The sequence below is a fragment of the Panthera leo genome, chromosome D1 (assembly GCF_018350215.1).
Source record: "Panthera leo isolate Ple1 chromosome D1, P.leo_Ple1_pat1.1, whole genome shotgun sequence".
Classification (NCBI taxonomy): domain Eukaryota; kingdom Metazoa; phylum Chordata; class Mammalia; order Carnivora; family Felidae; genus Panthera; species Panthera leo.
In genome coordinates, this window is record NC_056688.1 from 15,250,207 (window position 1) to 15,276,103 (window position 25,897).

Consider the following 25,897-nt stretch of genomic DNA (forward strand, 5'->3'; position numbering starts at 1 on the left):
CGAGCCCCGCGTCCGGCTCTGGGCTGATGGCTCGGAGCCTGGAGCCTGTTTCCGATTCTGTGTCTCCCTCTCTCTCTGCCCTTCCCCCGTTCGTGCTCTGTCTCTCTCTGTCCCAAAAATAAATAAAAAAAAAGTTGAAAAAAAAATTAAAAAAAAAAAAAAAGAATAACTATTTGAAAGTTCATATTTGCTAAAACCTGTGTTTGGACTCCTTGTGGGTCTGTTTCTTTTATCTGTTTCTTTTTTTTCCTGCTTTTGTTCACGCTGTTCCTCATAGTTTTTTACTGGGTGCCAGACACATCATTTGCAAAATTGTTTGTAGAAATAGTTTGAGGCCTCAGATGATGTAATCTTCCTAAAGGGGGAATTTGTGTTTGCTTCTGACAGGGACCTGCAATCTGGGGTTACCTTACTCTAACTTCCGGGACTGAGATGATTTGAAGCTGGGCTGTGTACTTCTGGTGCACCTTTAATCCTACAGTGCTGCCCTCATGGTCTCAACTCAAAGTGAGAGGGACCCGCCTGCCCCAACAGGCCCTTGACTCCAATCCACGGCTTTCTAGTGCTGCTCCGATTCTCAGCCACTGCGTCCAGATTCGGCAAATGTCCCCCACGGGGAGCGCGGTCCCAAACGCCAGGCTCACCTCCTGGGCCTCCACTCTCCCTTGGATCCTGGCCCAGTAATTCTGCACTCTCCTGCCAGCTCTCTGATGCCTTCAAGCAGGTGTTTTAAAAAATATCTTATCCGGATTTCCTAGTGTTCTCAGCAAGAAGGAGAGTGGGTTTGAGTCACGTAGTCCACCGTTACTGGAAGTGTAAAGCCTCTGACGCGTCTCTCTGAGCTTGTCTCCACCTCTCCCTCCACCTTCCCCTCCTGCCTCCCTAGCACACACCTTCTGCTTCTCTGCCTAGATGCCCACAGGTTCTAACAGGCTTCTCTGAGGCCAGTCCTCATCCCTGCCCCCACCCCCAGCCCCTTCCTGCCATCTGTCGTCCACGCTTCTGTGAGGGTTACCTTCCTGCAACACAGGTCCAGTCAAGCCTCCTCTTTGGCTAAATATCTTTAAAATGGTTTAAAAGCCAGCTCAGCCTTCACTCTGATTTGGTATCCCCAGGGGAGTTGGGGTGTCAGCAAGAGGCTTTGTTGCTCATGAACAGCAAAGTCCAGTCAAGTCAGCCTGAGCCCAAGTTATAGACTGGGGGATTCGGACGTAAGAAATGAGCTTGGGGGCGCCTGGGTGGCTCAGTCGGTTAAGCGTCCGACTTCAGCTCAGGTCACGATCTCATGGTCCATGAGTTCGAGCCCCGTGTCGGGCTCTGTGCTGACAGCTCAGAGCCTGGAGCCTGCTTCGGATTCTGTGCCTCCCTCTCTCTCTGCCCCTCCCCTGTTCATGCTCTGTCTCTCTCTGTCTCAAAAATTAAAAAAAAAAAAAAAAAAGAAAGAAATGAGCTTGAATTTATTTGACTTTGTTTTCATTTTATCTTTTAATTTATTTTTGGTTTTCTCTACCTTTCCTGCTCATTTTTTCCTTGGAAACATGCAAAATCCTGAGCTGGCGGTGGGGTGGGGAGGGGAGCAGGCAGGGGGAGGTAGGTAGGGAGTCACAGTGTCTTTGGCTATTCGTCCAAGCTCCCATGGCAGAGCTGGAGCCAGAATGCGGGCCTGTCTGCTTCCCAAGTCAGCCGGAAAGAGCTGTAATAACTGCCATCGACACAATGGGAGAACCGGGAGGAGGTGGGGCCGGGCTGGTGTAGTGCCCGCTTGTCTGCCCGCCCATCGGCTGTCGTTCTTTCCTGATCCTTGGGGACCCATGCCCCTCCGTCCCTCAGAGAAAGCCGTCCCCATCACCTCCACCAGGGGATTCACCATACTCGGGGGAAGTCAGCCGCGATCATTCCATTCCCCTTTCAGTGACTGGCTTCGCAAGACGCACGTTGCCCCAGGGTGGCCAATGGGACATGAGGATAAATCTGTTGAGGAGGGGTTTCTGGGCCGGTTTTTATTCACTCCCCGAGAGAGGCAGGCCCATAGGAGGAGGCCACTTCTCCGACTCTGAACTCGGTCTTGTCTGCCGTGATGCCGGGAGCCGCGGGAGGAACAGGTGACGTGCCGAGGACGGGGGCCCACGGAGTGAACCAACCCTGTGGAGCTGCCTCCTCAAGACCTCTTGTTACGTGTGATAATAAATCCCCTTACTGCTGAAACCTTTTTTTTTTTTTCTTTAACTTGTATTACTCACAGCCCAAAGCTTCCTGTCTCCTACAGAATAGAGGATATGGAGGCAAGAAGGTCTTCATTTGCCTCCGAGGAGCTGAGTGACATTCAGCAAGTTGCTTTAGCTCCCTATGCCTCACTTTTCTCACCTCTAAAATGGACATAAGACGTACCTCACAGGGCTACTGGCAAGGCTCAGCCACGCTTATGACCACATGTGGTACACATGTCAAGTGTGGCCGCTGTTCTGACGAGACCTCATCTGACAGGGGATTCCTTCTGGCCCGGGGGCCTCCCTCTGGGGGGCACTGAGCCTCTCCGGGGTGCCTGGGTCCTCCCAAAGCAGTCACTTCACTGCCAGCACCTTGGCAGCCATTAGACACCTGCTGTTTGCTAGCACCGCACGTTTTAGAAAGGATTTTGCAGTTAACGTGCTTCTTGGGACAACCCAAAGAGGCATCACTGTCCCCATTTTATCACGAGGAAACTGAGGTTCAGAAAGGTTAAGTGACTTGCCGATAACTGGCAGGGCTGGGACCCTTCTTCTGCCGCGCTCACGGGAGCCCCTCCGCTCTGCGGAGCCTCACGGTAGGGCCCCATTCCCTGCCCGCGATCATCCCTGTGAGCCTCTGCAGGCAGCTCTAAATCGAAAGGCTGAAAGCTCCTCGGAACTTTGGGTTCCCCTGTGGGGAATCCCTTACCTTTGTGAAACATGTGGAGGTGCTTATGGCTCAGACCTTGCGTCAGAATAGGCTGCAAGAAGTCTGGGGGCCCCAGTGGTTCCTCTCTGGAGGCTGGGAAGGTGCCCGTGTGTGTGGTGCAGAGGCTCTGGAAGGGGCCGGGCTCTGAGCACAGTCCCCTTTTGGTCTCCACATAAGAGCAGGTGGCTCTGCCTGGAGCCGTCCCAGGAAACCTTGATGGGGGGATTAATGGCAGGAAAAGTAGGGCAGGCAGGTTGGTAAATATTTAATTGCTCAGAGCTTATGGCGTGGAGGGGGCCGATCTGAGAGAAGGGCAGGGCTTAGGGAGAGTGGGGAGCTGGATTAAACTGCTCTGTTCCCCGAGTGCTGGGCTGCCTTGGGAAGCTCTCTACCATCAGTCCCAGCCTGAGACCCTCCTCTCAACGACTCTCACCCTCCAGGACCTTCTGCCAAGTGGCACAGGGGGGCCCAGACTGTGGGAACTTTGAGAGAATGGAGGCAGTGAGGGTAGGAAGCCGTGACGGCAATGTTGGCTAGTTTAAGTGCCCATTGGTGCCAGCCCCTCTTCACAGAAACTCTTTTAAAATATAGCACCTGCCTCAGAAGGTTTAAGAATCAGCTAAGTGATGGGGCGCCCGGGTGGCTCAGTCGGTTGAGCGTCCGACTTCGGCTCAGGTCGTGATCTCACAGGTTGTGAGGTCGAGCCCCGCTTCCAGCTCTGTGCTGACAGCTCAGAGCTCGGAGCCTGCTTCGGACTCTGTGCCTCCCTCTCTCTGCCTATCCCCCACTCGCACTCTCAAAAATAAGTAAACATTAAAACAAAAAAAAGTGACGGTGTTGGGATGACGTGAGGAAGGAAGCAGAGGCTGGCAGCAGGAGCCCAGAGCTGCTCGTGGGCACACACAGCACCTGCTGGACACGCTCCATATGAAGGAGGCCCCCTGGCAGTTCTGGGGCCTGGCTGGGAGTGTGGCCCTTCTCCCACCCTGTTCTCTGCTGGGTTCTCCACTCCCCCACCTCCTTACTTTGTCATTCTGCCCTTGAGCTTTGGCTCCTTATTTTCCTCCATTTCTGCCCCAGGGTGGAGGGCCTGGAGATCACAGCTCCAAATGGAGGCACATCCCATTCTCGCCCTGGGAGCCTCCCCAGCATGCCAGAGTCCAGGGCCTGGACCACTCTGGGGCCTCTGCCACGCCCCTAACCTGAGATGTGTGCAGTGACGATCCTCTCCCCCTCCTCCCCCAACCCCAACCATCCGTATCCAGAAGAAACCAGGCAGAATCTTGCCACCAAAAGGATGCCCTTGGGGAGGGGGTGGGAAGAGAGGCTTTACCTGGCCTCCGACCTAGGGCTGCAAGGGTTGCTAAGGGAGTGGGGAGTCCCAGAGCATCTCACTGCCGCCTGCGGTAAGCTGTGTTCTCCTAAAGCGGCGCCCCAGCATGCTCGAAGCCACCCTGCAATGACTTACGGGGACAGGAGACAGGACAGTGCCCTGCTCTCACCCTTCCCCTTGGGCAGTGCTCAGCAACGGGTCCGGGGTGGGCGGGGAGGGAGCCTGGCCGGTGGGCGAGGCCGGGCTGGGCGCAGTGGAGGGGACTCACCATCCTCCTTGGTCTGGATATAGAGCACGCTGCTGCGCACGCCGTCCCCGGCTTGGGTGTAGGCCAGCACCTGCACGCTGTAGTTGGTGAACTTCTCCATGCCCCGCAGCTCCACCCGCTCCCGCGTCGTCGTGATGTTCTGCATCTCGCCCCACTCTGCCCGAGACAAGCAGCGTCGGGGCGCGGCCAGGCCGGCCGGGCCTGGGGCCCCTGCCGCAGCCCCTCGGCCAGCCTGGGCTCCGGTCGGGCCAGCTCCACTGGGCTCAGACCTCGACTCCACAGTAGTGGCGACCGGGGGGACCGCCACCTTCAGGCGCCCGGGGGCAGGTCTGGGGCACTGCTCCCAGGCCGCGTGTCTCCGCAAGCGGCCCGACTGGGGCGAGCGGCATATGCCCGGCCTCAGCCCCAGCTGACCTCGTACCAAATTGAGCTTAATGCTCTCCCTTTCCATCTGAGCACCTTTCCCCTCCTCCCCTTCCCCTCTCCATGTGAGGGATGCCAAGGATCTCCTGGAAGGGAGCCTAGGCCAGGTGGGATGGTCACAGCCATTCCTCTTTGCTGTCCCAGGGCCTCCTTCGGCTCTCAGGTCAGTAGGCAGTGTGTTACCCTGGGATGACGGGGGACAGGCTGAGGCTGCCTCCTCTGTGTCTGACTGCTCCTGGGCCAGCACCCTGAACGCTCAGTGGTGTCTGTGAGCGGCTAAGCCCCTTCCTTTCTCCCCACCGCGGGGGACACCTTTCTCCCCACCGCTGGGGACACCCTCCCCAGGAAGCACCCACACAGAGAACCCGGGCGAGGCTGGTAGAGGGGACAGCCCCCGCCAGGAAGGGCCGGGACTTCTTCCGGCTCAGTGAGGACCCGTCATCTGACTCTGCCAAGGAACTTGCTATAGACGGAAGACGAGTTTAGGGAGAGGGTCCCACGGGAAGACCAGGGTCTTAGAAGGAGGAAAAGAGACAGGCTCCTGAGCTGACAGCCATCCACTGGGACCACCGGGCTTTCCAAAAGACGGGCCCAGACGCACTGGCTGAGGATGGGCTTCGTAGGAGACAGGTGCCTGCAACCCACCCCAGCACCTCACCGGGGACCCGGTGCAGGCAAAGAGCCCTAAGCAGGGAGCCTGGCCAGGGGAGGGCAACAGTCTGCCCGGGGCCAGGGGCATGAGAACACCGTGCCCGGCCTGAGGCAACTCCAGGTGAGTGCAGGGGGAACCTCAGAAGCCTGAACGGTGGGACCTTTCTTTTTAGGAAATCAGAAACCAGGGTAGTCCTGTCCAGGACCGGAGCCAGAGAAAGACCCCAAAAGAGGACAGTATGGCCAACAACCCAGGTGACTTCAGGGGAGATTACAGGCTTAGAAAAGAGGAAGCAAGGGGCGCCTGGGTGGCTCAGTTGGTTAAGCGTCCGACTTCGGCTCAGGTCATGATCTCACGGTTTGTGGGTTTGAGCCCTGCGTCAGGCTCTGTGCTAACAGCTCGGAGCCTGGAGCCTGCTTCGGAATCTGTCTCCTCCTCTCTCTGCCCCTCCCAGGTTCATGCTCTGTCTCTGTCTCTCAATAATAAATAAATGTTAAAAAAAATTAGAAAAAAAGAAAAAAGAAAAGAGGAAGCACGCTCTGGAAAGCCAGGGACCACCCCTTATGCGGCACAGCAGAAATGCATGAGGCTGTCTCCCAACACGTGAACTGAGGACACTGCCAGAGACCCAGCTCCTGAGCTCCAGGTCTCTGTGCTTTTAGAGGAGATGACAGAGATAGAGGCAAGAAGGACACTTCCTGTTGGCAGTGTATCCGGGCACAGCAGCATCCAGGTAGGGAAGGGGAAGGCAGGTGTCCTGGAGAAATGACCATGAGTTGGAGTCTCAGGTCCTCCTGGGGAGAAGGGAGGGCCCCGGGGCTGGAGGCAGAAGGTTCAGGATCCAGGGAGGTAAACTCACGGGGGCCCTTATGGCCCCCAATAGAACATTTCCATAGTTGGGGATGCTGGGTCTCTGCCTCGCACAGCTGCAGACTTCCCTATCACTGCAGGGTTCCCGTGACACCAGCGGGCGGGGACTTGGTGTGTTTGTGAGGCTACACACGACTGTTTGGACCCGCGCGTCCCAGGGCGGGGAAGGCACACACAGGGTTGGTTGCTGTCCCTCTGCCATTCCTACCCCGGCTTCACTGCATGCGCTTCCCCACCTTTCTCCGGGTCCCAAGCGGCTCATCTGCGCAGACCGCTTGCCCCACGGCCTGGCCAAGGGGTGCCCCCTTCCCCCAGGTCCTGGTAGCCCCGCTTCCTCCTCTTGTCCCCTCCGGCCTAGGTGGTGAGGACTATTCCTCGGTGCCCCGCCCTCCTTCCACAGCCCTCTGCAAGCAGCGCCTTCATGAAACTCTTCAACTGCCCCACTCGCGGGTACCTCCTGCTCCCTGCCCGGACCCTGACCGAACATCCACATGTTACATTAGAAGCACACGTGCACCATCACAGCTCCAGTCATTCCCAGACACAGGGCCGTCCAGGAGCAGCTGGCGTCCCTCCCCCCACCACAGGGGTGACCCACCCTGGTCTCTGGCTCTGGCTGGGGTAGCACGTGCAGCAGAGGGAGCAGCACCTCCGCCGGCCATCCCATGGGAAGATGCTCAGCTCCAAGCGTGGACACAGACCCTGCACCTCTCACCCCGAGACCCGGCTTTCACTCCTGGCAGACTCACCCCCATCCACGTAGAGGGACCAGAAGATGACACGATAGCCTTTGAGGACGCCATTGAGAGTGCTGCGTGGGGGCTCCGACCAGGAGATGACCGCCACATCTGAGGTGATGGACAGGGCCCGGACGTTCTCGGGGGGCTGGCTGGGCACTGTACGGGCCGGGGAGAGAGACAAAGGGCCCCGTCAGGAGGTACAGCCCGACATCCGTGCCCCCCGCCAGAGGAACATGGAAGGAGCTCCTGACAACGAGTGAGGAGAGTCTGGGCTGTGTGGCTGGGAAGTGAAGCAAGTGTCCTCTTCTGGGTAAACAGAGGTCCTCACAGTCTCGGCGCCTTGGCCTTCCGGTGGCCCGTTCCCCGTTCCGGGTAAATGCCGGGGGCAGAAGGTGATGAACTCTGGGCATGAGCCCATGGGGATTCACCAGTGGGCACCAAAGCCCAGGGTGGATGCTACAGAGCCTGGAAGATCTCCACGCCAGCCCTGGGCCTTATCCGATGGCTGCTGGCCCTGCTGTGTCATCTGACCAGGTGGTCTGAGCCCAGCCTGGCTCTCGGGCCCCTTGCGTCCTTAATGCCAAGCTGAAGGGAAGGAAAAGAAGGAAGCGGTCCCCTCACCCTGGTGAAGAGGAGAAGGGGAGCCATAGACACCTTTAGGACTTCTGGGACCATTACACCTTTGTCCCTTGTCCCTGTAACATGAATATATCAAAATCTCCGGGATGACGAGAAAGCACTTTCTGAGGCCAATGTAGGTGCCCTGCCTCTAACCTTCCCCATCGGAAAGCCATCTTTGAGCCTAACCCAAGTCCTATCCCCCTCCCTCAGGGGTTTGCCCCGGTGCAGGCCACTTTTTCTGAGATGGCAGACGGCAGGGATGCCAGGTTCTAGGAGCCACCTTGGCTGGGGAGAACTTTGGTGGCCCTTCCTGCTGGCTTCCGAATTGCGGGGGCCAAAGGGAAAGGCCATGTGTGCTTTGCTCTGAGAGGGAGGAAGGAGGCACAGGCTGGATAGAAGGTAATTAGATCCCATTGCCCCACAAGAGGCAACTCTAATTTTTATGAGCATTTAAATGATAATACATCATCGTAACGATCCTCTTTGAGAATGATTATTGTTTCATATTACTTAGGTGTAAAAATATAAGCACCATGTAATTAGGGACCCAGTGTAATAAACTAATACAGATCGCCCGTTCGAACAAAATGAAGGTAATATAATTATGGAAAAGACACTACTGCTAAAGCAGGGGCCCTTGAATACCCCAGGAGGAGTGCTAATATTGCCAGGAAACGATCGGGATCTGACAGGCTAACGAGGGCCTTAATTAAGTATGAAAAAGTGCTGGGCAACTGCTGCTGGAAACTTTCTTCCCTCTCCTCCTTTGTTTTGAAAATGACTCTACGGCCCACGCTGATCTCGCCCTCCCGGAAATTCTGCGCCCCCCACCCCCACCCCAGAGCAGGGAGGCGGTGACCCGATGAAGGCCAGAGGCGGGCCTGGCCCTGGAGGACAGGAAGCTCAGTGCATGGCGGGGCATGTCCGTGTGGGCTCAGGGCAGCTGTTCCCCTGGACGCGCCTTCCCCGGGGCATCCTGCATCCACGTCACTTGGTCCCGTATCCCGCCTCGCTCCCAAGCGAGAGTATAACAACGGGGCGAAGATAGAGTATGGGATTCAGGGTCTGACCTGGATTTTGATCCGGGCTCCGTTCGTTACGACATAGGTGATTCTGGACAGGCTACTTAGCTTGCGTGAACCTTGGCTCCTCGTGTGGGTAAGGCCCTAGAGGTCAGTGCTACGGTTCTCATAGGTGTTCCCGTGCCGGCAGCACCAGCATCATCTGGGAATGTACTCGAAATGCAAAACTGATTCAACCTGCTAAAGCAGAGGCTCTGTGGGGGAGGGCCCAGCAACCTGCTTATAGCCCTCCAGCAGATTCTGATATACACTCAGGTTTGAGAACCACCGGGTTAGAGCACCACTTGGGACTAGCACTGCTCGTGTGAAGAGGTAGCTGGGTGGTCCTCCTCCACCCAGCCAGGTCTGTGGCCAGCATCACGGAGGGGAGGTGCTGGGGTGGGGGGGAGGCATGGAGCCAGTGTGGAATGGGGAAGCTGGCTGCCTTGTGGTCCTCCCCACCACCACCCAGGCTTCTCTGTGCCTCTCTGCTTTCTATGAGCCTTTCCCTCTTTTTGCATTCTCCCCTTCCCCAGGGGCTCAGTGCTCCACCCCGAAGCCCAGATTGTGCCCCAAAGCCACTGAATGAGAATCCCGGAAGATGAAGCCTGGGCACCATTATTTTGAAAGCTCCCCAGATAATTCCAATCTGGAGCTAACGTTAAGGACCACTGGTACGCGCTAATCCCCTTTCAGGTGTTTCCGACCTGACGCGTCCTCCCTCCCAAGGGTGTCTACATTTTCAGAGAAGGTGAAGTAGGTAGAAGGCGTTGCCTAACCTAAAGGAATGACTTTCTAACAGTGGAATGTTGGGTATTCCGATGGCATTACGCCCTGTGGACAGTTAGTCCCCTCCCTCTGCTGGGGCAGGGTCAGACTTAGCGCAGGTTTTGGTCTCAGACTCTGGTTTGGGGTTGAGGGACATCAAGCCGGAAGCCGAGGAGAACACCCTGCTTCTTTGATCTGCCCTTCGGGAGGCTGCAGGCATCAAGGGCCATGTGTCCTCTTTTGACCTGGCACAGGCTCAGGTACCAGCGGGCCCTCCTCTGTGCTCGGAGAGCGGGCACGTTCCTGCTTTCTCCTAACCCTGTTCCCCTGAAAACCGGGCCCTGTATTTACTCAAGAGTCCTCTCTAGTCCTCAAAGAATCATGTTTTAAACAGTGGCCTCTAAATCGCTGCCACATGGATCTTAGACTCTCTTAACCCCAGTCTCATCTCAGGTCCCTGAAACAGTTAGTGGACAGGTTCTAGAACTACAAAGGTAACTTGGTTTCTGCCCTTTGTCCAACCTGCAGGTTATAAGGGAAGAAAAACAGGAGCAGGATGTAGAGGAAAGGGCCTGGAGAGAGAGACAAGCGAGGGCCAGAATGAGGGAGAAACATGGATGGAGAGTCAGATGGGTGACAGGTGCTAGGGAGGCAGAGTGTCGACAAGCAGTGGATAGAGCGCTGGCCGTTGGATTGAGGACCTGGGGGGCTCCGTGGACCAGCATCTCTAGAGGAGCCAGTGGGCGAGAGGAGACGGAGGGATCCAGGGAGCCTGTGTGCCTCACAAGACCCTGATGGGGACCAGGAGCTGTGGAAGGGCCCTGAGTCCTCCCTGGCAGCCTGCCTCTGCACCCCTACCCTCTGCTGGTGCCCTCACCATCCTCCAGCGTGGTGGCATTGATCTCGCTGGACGAGGGCCCTGTGCCAGCCCGATTGAAGGCTTGGACCACCACCCCGTACTGGGCAAACTTCTTGAGGTTGTCCAGGGTGTAGACCTCGCTGTCCCCGGTGGCCTTCATCTCCACGATGCTATACTGCCCATTGCTGCCAGGGCTGTTCTCTCTGTAGCCGATCTGGTAGCCCCGTATGACGCCATTCTGCAGCTCCTTCTTGGGCGCCTGTGAGCACGGTAGGGGAGGGGAGACAAAGACACAATGGTGCTCTGAGATGCTGCTCTTAAAGCCAAAGTCAGATCATGTCACTCCTCTGTTCCCAACCCTTCAAAGGCTCCTGTCTCACTTGAAGTGAAAGCCAAAGTTCTTACAATGACTATATGACCCTATATGGTCTGACCGCCATTACCTCTTGGGCCCATCTCCTCTTCCCCATGCTCCCTAGGCTCCAGCACTGGTCTCTTGCTGTTTACGCTGGGCCCATGTCCGTTGAAGGGGAACGCTTTTGCCTTGGATACCCCCACAGCTTGCCTCTTCGGCCCTGTGGCATCCTTGCTGAAATACCTGTCTTTTTTTTTTAATTAATTATTTTTTTTAAACGTTTATTTATTTTTGAGACAGAGAGAGACAGAGCATGAACAGGGGAGGGTCAGAGAGAGAGGGAGACACAGAATCTGAAACAGGCTCCAGGCTCTGAGCTGTCAGCACAGAGCCCGCCGCGGGGCTCAGGCTCATGAACCGTGAGATCATGACCTGAGCTGAAGTTGGATGCTTAACTGACTGAGCCACCCAGCTGTCCCTCCTCACGCTCTTTCTGTAAGATTGCTCCCTGCCCTCTGTTCAGTATTCCTTACATTTCTTCCTGGCCCCCATTACCTCTTGAACCCATCTTTTCTTCCCCGTGTTTTATTTTTCTGCATTGCATTTACTCAGCATCATTGGATATTTTATTTATGTGTCCATCTGTTCCCATCAATGTAAACACCATGAGGATGAAAAGCATTGTCTGTTTTGTTTGCTCTTTGCTCTGTGTTCAGTGTCTACAATGATGGCTGATACGTAGCAAGCCTTCAACACACAGTTAATGAATGAATGAATGAATGAATGAATGAACGAATGAATAGGAATATCATTTGGCATGGGCTCGGGGACCTGAAAGAAAGGGAACAGCAGACAAAAAGTAACCAGACGGAGAAGGAGGTGAGCAATTAGCTTGAATAAAAACAGAAGCCCGAGATACCACATCACACCCTGTAGGACAGGTCTCATCAAAAAATGGAAACCAGCAAGTGTTGGTGACCATGTGGGCAAATTGGACCTCTCGTGTCCTACTGGTGGAAATGCAAACTGGTGTAGCTGCCGGGGAACACAGTCTGCCAGTTCCTCAAAAAGCCCAACATAGAATCGCCATATGATCCAGAAATTCTACTCCTTGGTATAGACCGCAAGGAATTGAAAGTGGAGACTCAGATACTTGTACATCCACGTTTAGAGCAGCCCTATTTACCCCAGCCAAAAGGTTGAAGCAACCCAAGTGTCCACTGACGAATGAATGGATCAACAAAAAGTGGCCTATGAGTGCAATGGAATATTATTCAGCCTGACAGTTAGCCTCTTATTTAGTCGGAATGAAGTCCTGACATGTGCTATCACGTGGACGAACCTTGAAAACATCATGCTAAGAGAAATGAGCCAGACACAACAGGACAGATATTGTGTTGATACAGCTTCCATGGGGTCACATGCATAGTCAAATTCACAGAGACAGAAAGCAGACTAGAAGTTACCAGGGGTTGGAGGCAGAGCTATCATTCAATAGGGGGCAGAGTTTCTACTCGGAATCATGAAGAAGTTTTGCAGATGGACGGTGGTGATGGTTGCACAATACTGTGAATGTACGTGATGCCACTGAACTGTGCACTTAGCCATGAATAAAATGGTGGGTATGTTTTACCACATTTAAAACAAAAAAAAAGAGTCCTTGATTTTGGTGTGTGCCCAGCCCTTCTTGGAGCAGGGAGCTACACGGCCCTGGGCATCATGGTAAAGGGCTGGGGTATGTGGGGACTGGGGCCTGAAGCCAGCCCCCAGATGCAGGGACAGAGGTAGATGAGGACACGCAGTAAGAAGGGGGCATTATGGAGCCCTGGCTTGGCTGGTGGGGATGAAGGACTGGCCCCAGTCAGCCAGGAGAACAGAGAAAACACCAGTGCCATGAGTCTGGGGCTAGAAAACATGCTTTCACTCCAAGCTTCAACCCTGATACACAACCAGATGCACACACGCGATCCTAATACCTCTCACATCCGGAACCACGAACACACACATCCGGACCCATCAAAGCAAACACCGTAATCCATCCACCTACCTACAGTCATGTATACTTAGACTCACAGACAGAAACTGGCTCCTCTAACAAGCAGACTTGCCCATCTAGAAATTGAGAGACAGCACCCACCCCAGTGCATATAAAAACAACTTGAATCAGGGTTTTAAAGATAATGAAGTTAATTTAAAAGCCTACCTTTTATTATACAAAAAAATAGTGAGATCAAAAACAATTAAGTTAGTAAAACAGCCCCACTGTTTTTTTTTTAATTCAATGAATGTTTTAAATGAACTGCATTTTCAGCTCGCTGTTAACTCAATAAAATGAAGTTTTTAATTTAACATAATTGTTTTGAACTCACTAAATAGGTGTGTGTGTTTTTAATTGACTTGACTTTTTGTTAATGCCTGAATAATGTTTCTCTGCACTTGGGCAGTCCTGTTTGCTAGTTTGTAAGTGAGCAAATTTCTGAATTCTCATATCTGCCCATGTAAATCTACATACACACCCACACACACACAGACATCTATTATAGACACAAACATACCTTCAAGAGTGATACCCCACCTTCATAATGACACATACTCTTATATTACATACACACATCCATATTGCCACGCTCAGAGAGTAACACACGTGTCCACATGACCACAGCCATCTAGGCCATGATATATACCAACATATTCACATCAACATATACTGACAGAGGCCTTGGATGGGCATCCAGGCACACCCTGCTATATACATATATATATTCACATATTTATACAAATCTTGACAGATCTTCCTTCCCTCCCTCCTCTTTCTTTCCTCCTCTCCCTCTCTCTCTCTCTCCCTCTCTCTCTCTCTCCCTCTCTCTCTCTCTCTCTTCTCCCTTCCACTGCTCCCCTCACCCCCAACAGGCACACTCAGGATTTAAATCAATCTTAACAATATTTCTCTGAAGCATTAAGAAATCAATAGGGCTGATTGCAAATTTATGTCATAAAGCAGTGGCGATCCATCTCGCGGAAAGGGTCTTAAAATGAAGTGACTTATCTTTCAAGTGAATCTTTATTTTTCATTAATCTGTTTCTTGGTGTTAAAAAAAAATCCCCTGAGAAGTCAGGCCAAAATTTATTGATGGGTTGGTTCATTCTGAAGTTCTAACTTTCTAATCAATTTTATTTTTCATTATGAGACTTTGGAGAAATAAATCTGATTCTAAATTTTTATCGACCTCCGGGTCAGAGCTTTGTAGCCAAACGGCTCAGTGTTTTACATACGTATTCATTCCCTGCCCCCACCTCCTGGCTTCCTGACAGTATTCCTAGGAAATGGGTCCAGAACCAGGATGTAGACAGACTTGGGGTTGGACTCTAGGCTTCACCCCCCCCCCCCCCCCCCCAAGTTTTTGAGGAAAGCCTTGGTGCCCAGATCTGGATGTGAAGTGGAACCATGGCTCTGGGCATGGTTCCCAGGAAGGCCCAACTGTGTAGTCCCTACCTCACTTTCATTCTGGTCATTTCTCTGGGGAAAGAAGGAACAGGCTCTGCTGTGTGTCTATGTGGGTGTGGGGGGTGGGGGTTGGGATGGGGAGACACACACAAGAGTGTAGTGTTTTTAAGGAAAATATCACTAAGCCCTTCTGCATTTCTCCTGTTCTTAAGTCTACCTTGTTGAAGGGCCTGGGGGAGAACTAAAGTGCCTGAGCTTCAGTTAGAGCCAGAAAATGACTGTGGAGGTCGGATCCCAGGAGCAGAGGAGGCATTCCCCCCAAGCCCCACTGTTGGGATGGGAAAACTCCAAGAAGAACACATACAGGCCCTACGAAAGCTCCCTGTTCCCAAACTCCGTGCCGTGGCCTCCTCTGATGGGTCGGGATAAAAGTACCTCTTCTGGCTACCCTCCAGGAACAGAGGGTCAGATAAGCCAGTGTGAGAAAATACTTGAAGCCTGGAAGAGTCAGTGCAACAGGCGGCCCTGAGGGCCCACGGCAGCGATGTGGTGGTGAGTTCGCCAGAATTACCCAGGACGGTGTTTCCCTCCTGCTCCAGGTTATTCCGATCTGTTTCTCTGCCCAGCTGTGAGGTCTCCTCTAAGAGTTTTCTCATGTGACAGGGTCTTCAGGACATCCTGTAGAGTTTAAGGTCTCTGCCCCTCATCCAGCCCAGAGGTAGGGAGGACGGTTATTTTCAGTGATTTCATAGAGGAGGAAACTGAGGCCTGAAAACACCAAGACTCCTGTGGAAGGCCTCACCAGGAGAAGATAGGGGATCACATTGCTATACCTCCCAGCTCCAGTCAGAGGGCCAAGATGAGGGCAAGACCCTGTTCTGTCATCTCTCATCATCCACAGGGCTCCCTTGAACTTTGTACAAAGTCAAACCCAACTCCTGACCTATTACAGCATGTGGGGCTTAGAAGAGAGGCCGGTGTGGTGGAAAACCCATCTTCCCTGCTTAGCATTGCCAAATTCTTCATCCCACCTCAGGTACAGGCCTGCCTCAGAGTGCCAAGGCGGAGAGGGGGTGGGGAGTGGTGGGGGGACCCATCCCTTTATCCTCCTGTCTTTCCTCCCCTCGGGCCTCACTGTGGTTAGCAAAACAAAACAAAACAAAACAAAACAAAACAAAACAAAAAAACAAAACAAAAACAAAAACAAAAACAAAAACAAAGACAAAAACAAAGACAAAAACAAAAACTGGGCATGAGAATTATAAGAAATCAGAGATCAGCAAGCTTGTTGGGGCTTCATTCCTGGGTTGAGAAGGGAGGAGGCATGGAGGCATTCAGTGGGAAATTCGACCTCACTTACCTTCCAGGTCACTTGGATACTCTGTGAGGTCACTGGCTGCAAGGTGACATCCATGGGGGGCCCATCAGGAGCTGGTGGAGGGGGAAACAACATTACAAGTTAAGTCAGGGAAGAAAAGAGTCTTATGTGCTCACTCTCATCCTCTTCAGCTGGAGGGTTGCTGGGAACAAAGGAAAAGCTCATACATGAAAGCAGAGAACCCCCCATAAAACAGTCATAGGGCTTACCTTTCCTCTCCATTCTCCATCATCATTTGCTGAAAATGCAGCGAGCAATGACAACGAGATATTACTCTACATTTAGCAGACTGGGAACAATTTTTAAAAGTTTGATAGTATCAAGTGTAGGTAAGGGTGTGTAGTAGTGGGAATTCTTTTTTTTTAAAGGTTTATTTACATTTGAAAGAGAGAGAGACAGAGAAAGAGAGAGAAGGAGGGAAAGAATGAGTGGGGGAGGGGCAGAGACAGATGGAGACACAGAATCCGAAGCAGGCTCCAGGCTCTGAGCTGTCAGCACAGAGCCAGACATGGGGCTCAAACTCACAAGCTGTGAGGTCATGACCTGAGGTGAAGTCAGATGCTTAACTGACTGAGCCACCCAGGTGTCCCAGGAATTCTTATATCTACTGGCCATGGGAAAGGAAACTGGCCCAATACTTTAGAAGACATCTTGGCATTTCCAGTTAACGGTAGGAGTGTCCTCATCTGATGCCTTTGTAATTCTGCAACTACTTCTATCCTATAGAGAAACTCACAGGCCTCTGTAAGCATACAAGTATGAAAATGTTCACAGGTCCAAGCTGCAAGCCACCTCAATGTCCATCTTCGTTAAAATGGACAAAGAGGCTGTGGTATAATCATGGCAGAGAGTACTACAGAGCACTGAAAATGCACAAATGATGAAACTCACAAAAATACTAACGATCAAAGCAAGGAAGACACAGAATATATCAAGAATAATTTAATGAATACATTCCCTGGGAAAGTGGGCAAAACCAAACAACATGCTTCTGCATACATACACTGTAGTGACAGTATAAAAGAGAAAATAAAGAATGACTATTGGTTACCTCAAAGGGAGGCATGGGGTTATGGTTGGGAAGGGGCAGAGGGAGGACCCCTGGCATGCTGGTAATTGATAGTGAGTGTTGCTTATCCTATTTTTTGCTTTATTATTTTTTTAATTTTTTTTTTAACATTTATTTATTGTTGAGAGACAGAGAGAGACAGAGTGTGAGCAGGGAAGGGGCAGAGAGAGAGGGAGACACAGAATCTGAAGCAAGTTCCAGGCTCTGGGCCTGATGTGGGGCTCGAACTCACGAACTGAGAGATCATGACCGGAGCTGAAGTCAGATGCTTAACCGACTGAGCCACCCAGGTGCCCCGGTTTATTATTATTTGTAAAGCTACACATATACGTGACATGTACTTTTGGTATTGTTTTCTATTTTGCAATAGCAGGAGAACATATAGGGAGAGAAGGCTTGTTTGAGTTTTCAGAAAAACTCCAAAACAAAGGTCACAGAAAATAATACAGGGCACTAGTGCTCCACCCTTTCCAGACAGGCTGGGGCCAGAGGCGTGGGTAAGAACCATGGACAGCTCCCCAGAGCCCAGTGTCTGTAACTCCATCTGGAAAAGGTCAAACCTAAGAGCCTCCAATGATCCAAAGGCAGACACAAACAAATACCTTGGGATCTCTCCTTCCCTGTTCTAATTGTAAGCCCACTGTCAGTGCACAGGGTGGGTGTAGACCTCAGATGGCCCTGATCCCCAAGGTCACGGGAAAGAGCCACAAGGCCAGAGTGCTCACCGGCCTCCTCGGTGCTAATGGTGAGCTCTTTGCTCGGCTCGCTGCGGCCGATCTTGTTGAAGGAGTACATGCGGATGCTGTACACAGAGGCTGGGTGCAAGTCCACGATGTTGGCCTGGTTGATGGTGGGGGAGATGTTGCGTGTGGACTGCTTGAAGTCCCAGGAATCTGGAGAGAGAGCACCCATTTCAAACCACAGCCGGGAAAACCTCACAGCCCTTCCCCAGCCTCAAGCACCAGCACATCCCAATCTCCACTGTGATGCCCAGAGGAGGGCCAGCTCACACAGACTGCAGCCAGAGGGCACAGGCCTTAACCACCTCACAGAGAGTACAAGGATTCTGTTCCATGAAACTCAAGGAGACCAAGGGATGCCGGAGAACATGAGCAGCCAATGCACTGGCTCTCCTCTGCCCTGAGCCAGCTTGTGAGTTTAAGCCTCAGATAGGGGTCAAACAATATGTTCCTCAAGGTCCCTTTCAAGATCCCCATTTGCTCGCTATCCTTAAGGGTGTGATTAGCCAGTGCCTTCCTTCCCAGTCTCCCACACCACATCAGTGACCAGTTGTAACCATGAGATACCTATCAACCCAGTGCCAAGGGTGAAGCCAAGTCTCCCCCTTTTTCCTTCTGTGTATGCCTCCACGTTTCATTTCCTTGTGCACTTGTGTGGTGGTGGTCTTGAGTGCTACTTGGTCTTTGGGTGGACAGACTGAGTGCCAGAGTCCCCAGCCCAAACCTTACCCTCTTTTGCTCACTAGCAGAAGAATGCTCTCTGAGTCCTTAAGGTCAGGAGCCAACAAAGAGATTAGCATGTTCCTGATTCATCCAAGGGGACTGGCAGGCCATTCCAGGGCTGTTTAGCAAGTGAAAAATGCCACACAGGAATCCTGTGACAGTAAACATTCTGCATGTCCAGAGGAACCCAGTCATTCATTCGATATATTTTTGCTGTGCCTCTACCGGGGGATTCCCAAGAAAAATGGGAAGGGGTTGCAGTTACAGCAAAGCCTCAGCTAGGATCTTCCAAACCCAGAATTCATAACTAGATTACTTTATTGGCCCTTCACTTTGAAAAGAAAAAAAGGCAGAGCACAAGGAAACAAGCTGATAGTAAGGCTTAAAAATCTTCCCGGGGCATGTCCTGATGTCACTATTCAGTCTAATTTTCTACGCCTTTTAAATCCACAGTAGAGGATCCTGAAAATTCTCAGTAGAAAAGATTAAATTGCATTCACTGCTGTTTAATCCCTAGAACAGGAGAGGAGGCAAGCATATTCTAGAAAGACTGTTAGGAAGATTCCCCCCCCTCCCCCGGCCCCTTTAAAAAAAGGCTTATGCCTGATAAATCAGTTCACCAGAAGAGACTAACCCATGCCCTCAGATTCTGGTTAATTGAGGTCTTGATGGTTTTCAAAACACCACTTCTAGCTTCATAGGCTCAGCATCTGTGGAGGGCACCGGCCCAGCTCCCCATCTGCAGCTTTGCATTTAATTCTTTGGTTTCATGAGCCAAAGTCACAAATGGCAGGCTGTGGATGCTCAGAGGCACATTATTTTCTCCTTGTCTTTTAAAAACACCCCAACCACCCAGAGAGTCACTCTGTGGCTGGCAGGTTAAGCCAGGGTTGCAAATACGATGGCTCCTACCTGCTGCGGACACCTCTTTGGTTTGGGAGGGAATGGGCTACACCTCTCTCTGTGGCATTCTGGGAGCTGGTGCCAGCTCACGCATCATACTCAATTTGCCCGTGTTTATGGGAGAGGGATATTAACCATGAGTCAGTGAGGGAGGAGGCCCACATGATGTGTCTGAACACAGAGAGACTAAGGAAAAACAAAATATATATATTTGCATATACATATTATTAGAAGAGCCTTGCTCTCTATATTGGTAAGAAACATTAACATGGGAGGTACTGTGGATGGAAATATACATAAAACTGACATTTTCTTCACAATAGATTCAGGTTATTAGTTCCTCATTTTTACCAATATCACAGCAGCGATAACGTGTCCCTCTGTGTGTGAGTCACCTGCTATCGATTTGTCCCAGGACAGTGGATGTTAACATTGTTCACTTAGCTTAGGTGGCCCTCCGTCAGGTTCCTCTACTTATTATAAAGTTAATACTTCCCCCTCTATCATTAGTAAAGGCGTCGGAGGGATTTACTGAGAGATGTATATAAACCATCACATTGTCTTCTTAGTTCCTCTTTGCTTGTAGTTTGCTTTGGAAAATGAAGGCTGTCACTTTTGTTTCCTTGGAGATACTAGCCTTTGCAAACCGGGGTTTTAATCCATCAGGACTCGGTCCTCTGTTTCCATTATAGTTCACACATTCATGTCACATTCTCTTCTTTATTACTTCTTTGTATTTTCAAAAAAAGTCTACAAGAATCATATTATTAACGCATGTCAAGTGTGTTAAGTTTCTAAAATATAGCTCAGCACAAATGATACAAATTTTCAAAGAAATAGGAGACTTGGAAAACGATTGCTCTAACTCATTTTATCTCAGTGTGTGTGTTCATCTCCCTAGTGTGTTTACAAAATACAAAGAGCAACATCCAAAAATAGATTTACAAGATTGACACAATTGAAAATAATCTTGGTTTCACTGACATGAAAATTTGGTCTCTATCACTTCTCGTGTATGCATACTTCCTATTTTTATGTATGTTTATGTGCATAAAATGTTAACATTATTTGATTCATTCTTTCTTGTTACCTTCTTAACGTGTTTCTATTATTCTTCTCAGTTACAGAAACTGCTATAAACATTCATTAGGGCTGTCTCTGCGTATTGTTCTGTGTTCTTTTCAGATAAATTCTAGTTAAGATAAATTGGAGTAAAACCCGAGCTTTACCATTTACTGGATGTTTGACAAAATATTCTCATAAAAGAGGAAGAATAATATTATTATTCTCAGATTATTTATGTGGTTCATGCATTCATATATAAAAAACTGTTAGAAAGATACGCGGTACATAGTAAATTTTCGAAAGGGTTTGTTGTTGCTATGCTCACGATCCTATTAGGCCTGTAAATTCCATACAACCCTTTCATTGGACCACAGACATTGGTGCTCACTAGTAAAAAATGAGCTTGTTAAAAATGTGGAAACCCAGGTCCCGCCCCAGAAGTGAACTAGAGAGAGTCTGCATTTTTACAAGGGCTCCATTTTGTTTCTGCACACATTAAAATTTGAGAAGCACATTTCTGACTCACCATAAGTTTTCCATCTGAGACGTATACACAATTTATCCTGTATGCCATAAATACCACACTCAAAAATGTGTATGCCTGTGTTGATGCCTTAATTTTATAATTTATCATCCAGAAAAATAGAGGCTCCACAGTGGTTTTCATGGAGCAAATGGTATCTTCTTTCCCCAGAGCTGGAGAACGTTACCGTGCAAAAAATGATCTTACTGGATAATGCAGGACACTCTCCTAAGTCACAACCAGTTCTCTTAGCTCTCTGGTTTCATCTTGGGTCAGATTATGAACTCTGCCCATGGCCACGTAGTAGATTGTTTTGTGTTTCAAGGACGGCTGACATTCAGGGGTGTAGACATAGAACCGTCTCATGCAGAGCAGGAATTGTACAGGGATGTGATACTGCTGAACTGCAGGAACCTGGCCTCTGTAGGTGAGGAAGACTTCCCCCAGAAACTTCTAGTCTACCCTCCAGCTCTTGGCTCCACTGTTTGCAGAATCTCTCTTGGAGCTTCCAGTTCCTGTGACAGAGTTTCAGATCCCTGCTTTCAAGGATGGAATTGGGGGTTTGTTGGTGAAGAATGACTTCATGGTGTTTCATCATGCCTTTAAACTTCATCTTTCCTGAGGTAACCTACACCCTTTACTTGCGATTAGTGGTAATTCTATAAATTCAGTGGCATAAACTATTGTGGCCCCCATCTTAATATCCAATTTCCACCCCTTAGATTTGACCCAGAAATACTTAGAAGTGGAACTTAGGATCTGAAGTTTTTACTATACTAGCAACAGTAAAGGTGCTGTCAGAAAACAGTATTTTGGGACATGATGTTCTAGAATATTCTAATATCCTACAATGTCCTCTCTTCTCACCCAGGCACAACACTGGATTGGAAACTGGAGAATCTCCAGCAAAACCCATGTCCCTTTTTCTAATAAACAGGCTTACTGTCTCTAAACTCAACCTGGTCACTTTTTTGGAGCAAAAGAAGGAGCCGTGGGATGTGAGGAGGAAGGAGACAAAAGCCAACACAGCCGGGTGGGCGGGAGAGATTGAAGCGAAGGACACAGGTGAGAGGTCAGAGGTCACAGAGGAAGCCAGACCTTAACATATGGTTTGGGAAGATTTGCTTCAATGGAAATGATTTTTGAGACGCCTAAGTTTTCTGCTGCTGTCACAGAGGGAGACTCCTCCCCAACCCTCCAGGCATCTTCTGCTCCAGTGGACTTCTGTCACGTTCACATTGAGGCCCAAAGTTGTCCCCTGGAACTGTGAGGCTGCTTTTCCATCACTTTTAGGGGCCTGGGAAAATCTGGGCGCGCTTCTGAGGAATTCTGCGTTAAGGCATTTTTAGAGTTCTGCTTCTGCCTCGTGTGAGAAACTTGCAAGGGAAACGGTCGAGCTAGTGGGGATTTGGTTCAGAAATCCCAGGAACACCAGAGACAGGTATCACGTGTGCTCTGCTGAGTCATTTCCAGTCCTGTGGAGGCTTCACACACGACCCTCCAAAGTTCAGACAGTAATTTCCTTGTGGCACAACGCACCTCCTTAAAATGAGCAAACCGAATCTCCCATTCCACTTTGAAATTTCTGTGTTCTTTGTAAGAACTAACTTTAGAAATTTCAAGTCTATGTGCCCCAGTTCCTCAACAGTACAAGAGTTTCATGCATCCATTTACCTCACAGAATTCTTTTACTGAAGTATAATTGACATATAACATTATATTAGTTTCAGGTGTAGAACATAATGATTCAGTACTTACATACATTGTGAAGTGATCACTACCTTAAGTCTAGTCACTATCTGTCACCATACAAAGTTACAAAGTTTTCTTCTTATGATGAGAATCCTCATCATTTAGTCTCTTAGCAACTTTTTAAAAATAAGTTTATTTATGTATTTTGAGAGAGAAAGTGCAAGGAGAAGGGCAGAGAGAGAGAGAGAGAGAGAGAGAGAGGAGTGAGGGAATCCCAAGTGGGCTCCATGCTGTTAGTGCAGAGACAGATGTGGGGCTGTCGCATAAAATGTGAGATCACGACCTGAGCTGAAATCAAGAGTCGGACGCTGAACTCACTAAGCCACCCGGGGCTCCACATCTTAGCAACTTTTAAACATGCAATACGATATTATTGTCCACAGTCACCATGCTGTACATTACTTCCCCGTGACTCATTTATTTTACAACTGAAGTTTGTACTTCCTGACGTCCTTCCCGCATTTCACCCACTCTCAAAACTCCTTCCCTGTGGCAACCACCAATCTGTTCTCTACATCTACAAAGTTTATTACGTGTGTTTGTTTTGTTTTTTTTTTTTTAATTCTACATATAAGTGAAATCATGTGGTATTTGTCCTTTTTCTGTCTGACTTATTTCACTTAGCATAATACCCTCCAGGTCCACTCTGTGTTGTTACAAATGGCAAAATTCCACTCTTTTCTATGGCTGAGTAATATTTCACTGTGTGTGTGTGTGTGTGTGTGTGTGTGTGTACATACATCCCACATCTTTCTTCATCCATTCATTTATTAATGGACTGAGGTTGCTTCCATATCTTAAGCTATCGTAAATCATGCGGCAACGAATGTAGGGGTGCATACATATTTTTGAATTAGTATTTGTGGTTTCTTTGGATAAATACCTAGAAGTGGAGTTGCTGAATCAAACAATAATTCTTGTTTCAATTTTTTGAGAAACTTCCACACTGTTTTCCATAGTGGCTGCAGCAATTTACATTCTCACCAACAGTGCAAGAAGGTTCCCCTTTTTCCCACATCCCTGCCAACACTTATTATTTCTTGTGTAATCAATTCTTTGAAGGCTGAGAGCAGTGAGGAGGCAGCAGAAGAAAAGCCTGAAGCTTGCAGAGTCTGGTTCATGAGGTTTAAGGAAAGAAATCATCTCTGTAACATAAGAGTATTAGGCAAGGCAGCAAGTGCTGATGTAGAAGCTGCAGCAAGTTACCCAGAAGATCCGGGTAAGAGAATTAATGAAGGTGGTTACACTGACCAACAGATTTTCAGTGTAGATAAAACAGCCTTCTATTGGAAGATGCCACCTCGGACTTTCATAGCTAGAGAGGGGAAGTCAATGTCTGGCTTCAAAGCTTCAAAGGACAGGTTGATTGTCTTGTTAGGGGCTAATGCAGCTGGTGACTTAAAGTTGAAGCCAATGCTCATTTAACATTCCAAAAATCCTAGGTCCCTTAAGAATTATGCTAAATCTACATCGCCTATGCTGTATAAATGGAACAACAAAGGCTGGATGCTAGCACATCTGTTTCTAACATGGTTTGCTGAATATTTTAAGCCCACTGTTGAGACCTACTGCTCAGAAAAAAAGATTTCTTTCAAAATATTACTGCTCGATGACAATGCACCTGACAAGAGGTCCGATGGAGATGTACAACGGTTGCCATCTTCACACCTGCTAACACGATATCCTTTCTGCAGCCCATGGATCAAGGCGTCATTTCGACTTTCAAGTCTTATTATTTTAAGAAATACATTTCATGAGGCTATAGCTGCCACAGATAGTGATTCCTCTGATGGATCTGAGCAAAGTAAATTGAAAATCTTCCGGAAAGGATTTGCCATTCTACAAGCCATTCAAGAACATTTGTGATTCATGGGAAGAGGTCAAAATATCAACATTAATAGGAATTTGGAAGAAGCTGATTGCCACCCTTGCGTGGGCTTTGAGGGGTTCAAGGCTTCACTGGAGGAAGAGGCTGCAGGTGTGGTGGAAATAACAAGAGAACTAGAATCAGAAGCGGAGCCTGAAGGAAGAGGAGACTGCATGGCCGCCGTTTCAGGATAAAACTTGAATGAATGAGGAGTTGCTTCTTATGGAGAAGCAAAGTAAGTGGTTTCTTGTTTTAAATTTCTTTAAATGTTTTGCTGATTTTTGAGAAAGAGAGGGTGAGCAGGGTAGGGGCAGAGAGAGAGGTGGGAGGAAACAGAGAATCCAGAGTGGGCTCTGTGCTGACAGCAGAGAGCCTGATTCAGGGCTTGAACTCACGAACCGCGAGACCATGACCCGAGCAAAGACGCTTACTGACTGAGCCACCCAGGCGCCCCAAGAAAGCGGTTTCTTGAAATGGAATCTACTCCTGGGAGAGACACTCTGAAGACTGCTGAAGTGACAGCAAAGGATTTAGAATATGGCATAAACTTAGCTGATAAAGCTGAGGCAGGGTTTGAGAGACTGGATGCCCATTCTGAGAGAAATTCTGTGGGTAAAATGCTATCAAACAGCATCACCTGCTACAGAGAAATCACTCATGAAAGGGAAAGTCTGCTGATGTGGAAAACTTTATTGTCTTATTTTAAGAAATGGCTGCAGCCACCCCAACCTTCAGCAACCACCACTCTGATCAGCAGGCATCACCACCATTGAGGCAGGACCCTCCACCAGCAAAAAGATTATGACTCATTGAAAGCTCAGATGATAGTATGCGTTTTTTTTACAATAAATTATTTTTTTAAATGTTTGTTTATTTATTTTGAGAGAGAGAGAGAGAGAGCGTGGGCGAGCACTAGCAGGGGAAGAGCAGAGAGAGAGAGGAGAGAGAGAGTCCCAAGCAGGCTCTGTGTTGTCAGTGCAGAGCCAGATGTGGGACTCAAACTCACAAACCATGAGATCGTGACCTGAGCCAAAATCAAGAGACAGAGGCTTAACTGACTGAGCCACCCAGGCTCCCCTACAATAAACTATTTTAAAATTAAGGTACATAGCTTTTTTTTTCCCAAACAGAATGCTATTGCACACTTAATAGACTACAGAATAGTGTACATGTAACTTTTATATGCACTGGGAAACCAAAAAGTTCATCTGACTTGCTTTCTCTTGGTGATCTGCAAGTATCTCTGATGTATGCCTATAATCATTGATAAGTATGTACTTACTAATGCCACTCTGTTAATTGTTTTCTGCCTGTTTTGTAGTTTCTTTCTGTTTCTTCTTTTGCTCTCTTCACTTGTGGTTTGATGACTTTCTTTAGCAGTGTGCTTAAATTCTTTTCTCATTTTCTCTTGTGTACCTAGGTTTTCACTATGAGGCTCACACAGAATAGCCTATATATATAATAGTTTATTTTAACCTGAGAGCAACTTACATTTGAATGCATTCTAAAACTCTATATTATTTATTCCTCCTGTTGTATGATTTTGATGACACACTTCACATCTTT

General features: G+C 49.3%; 1 protein-coding gene across 1 annotated transcript in view; it reads right to left on the reverse strand.

The window, feature by feature from the left end:
- Window positions 1-25,897, reverse strand: part of DSCAML1 (DS cell adhesion molecule like 1) — a 349,305-nt gene that overhangs the window by 23,279 nt on the left and 300,129 nt on the right. The window contains 5 exon segments of the mRNA XM_042906006.1: window positions 4,518-4,673; window positions 7,212-7,358; window positions 10,530-10,770; window positions 15,672-15,742; window positions 17,484-17,651. Coding sequence (XP_042761940.1) covers window positions 4,518-4,673; window positions 7,212-7,358; window positions 10,530-10,770; window positions 15,672-15,742; window positions 17,484-17,651 — 783 coding nt within the window.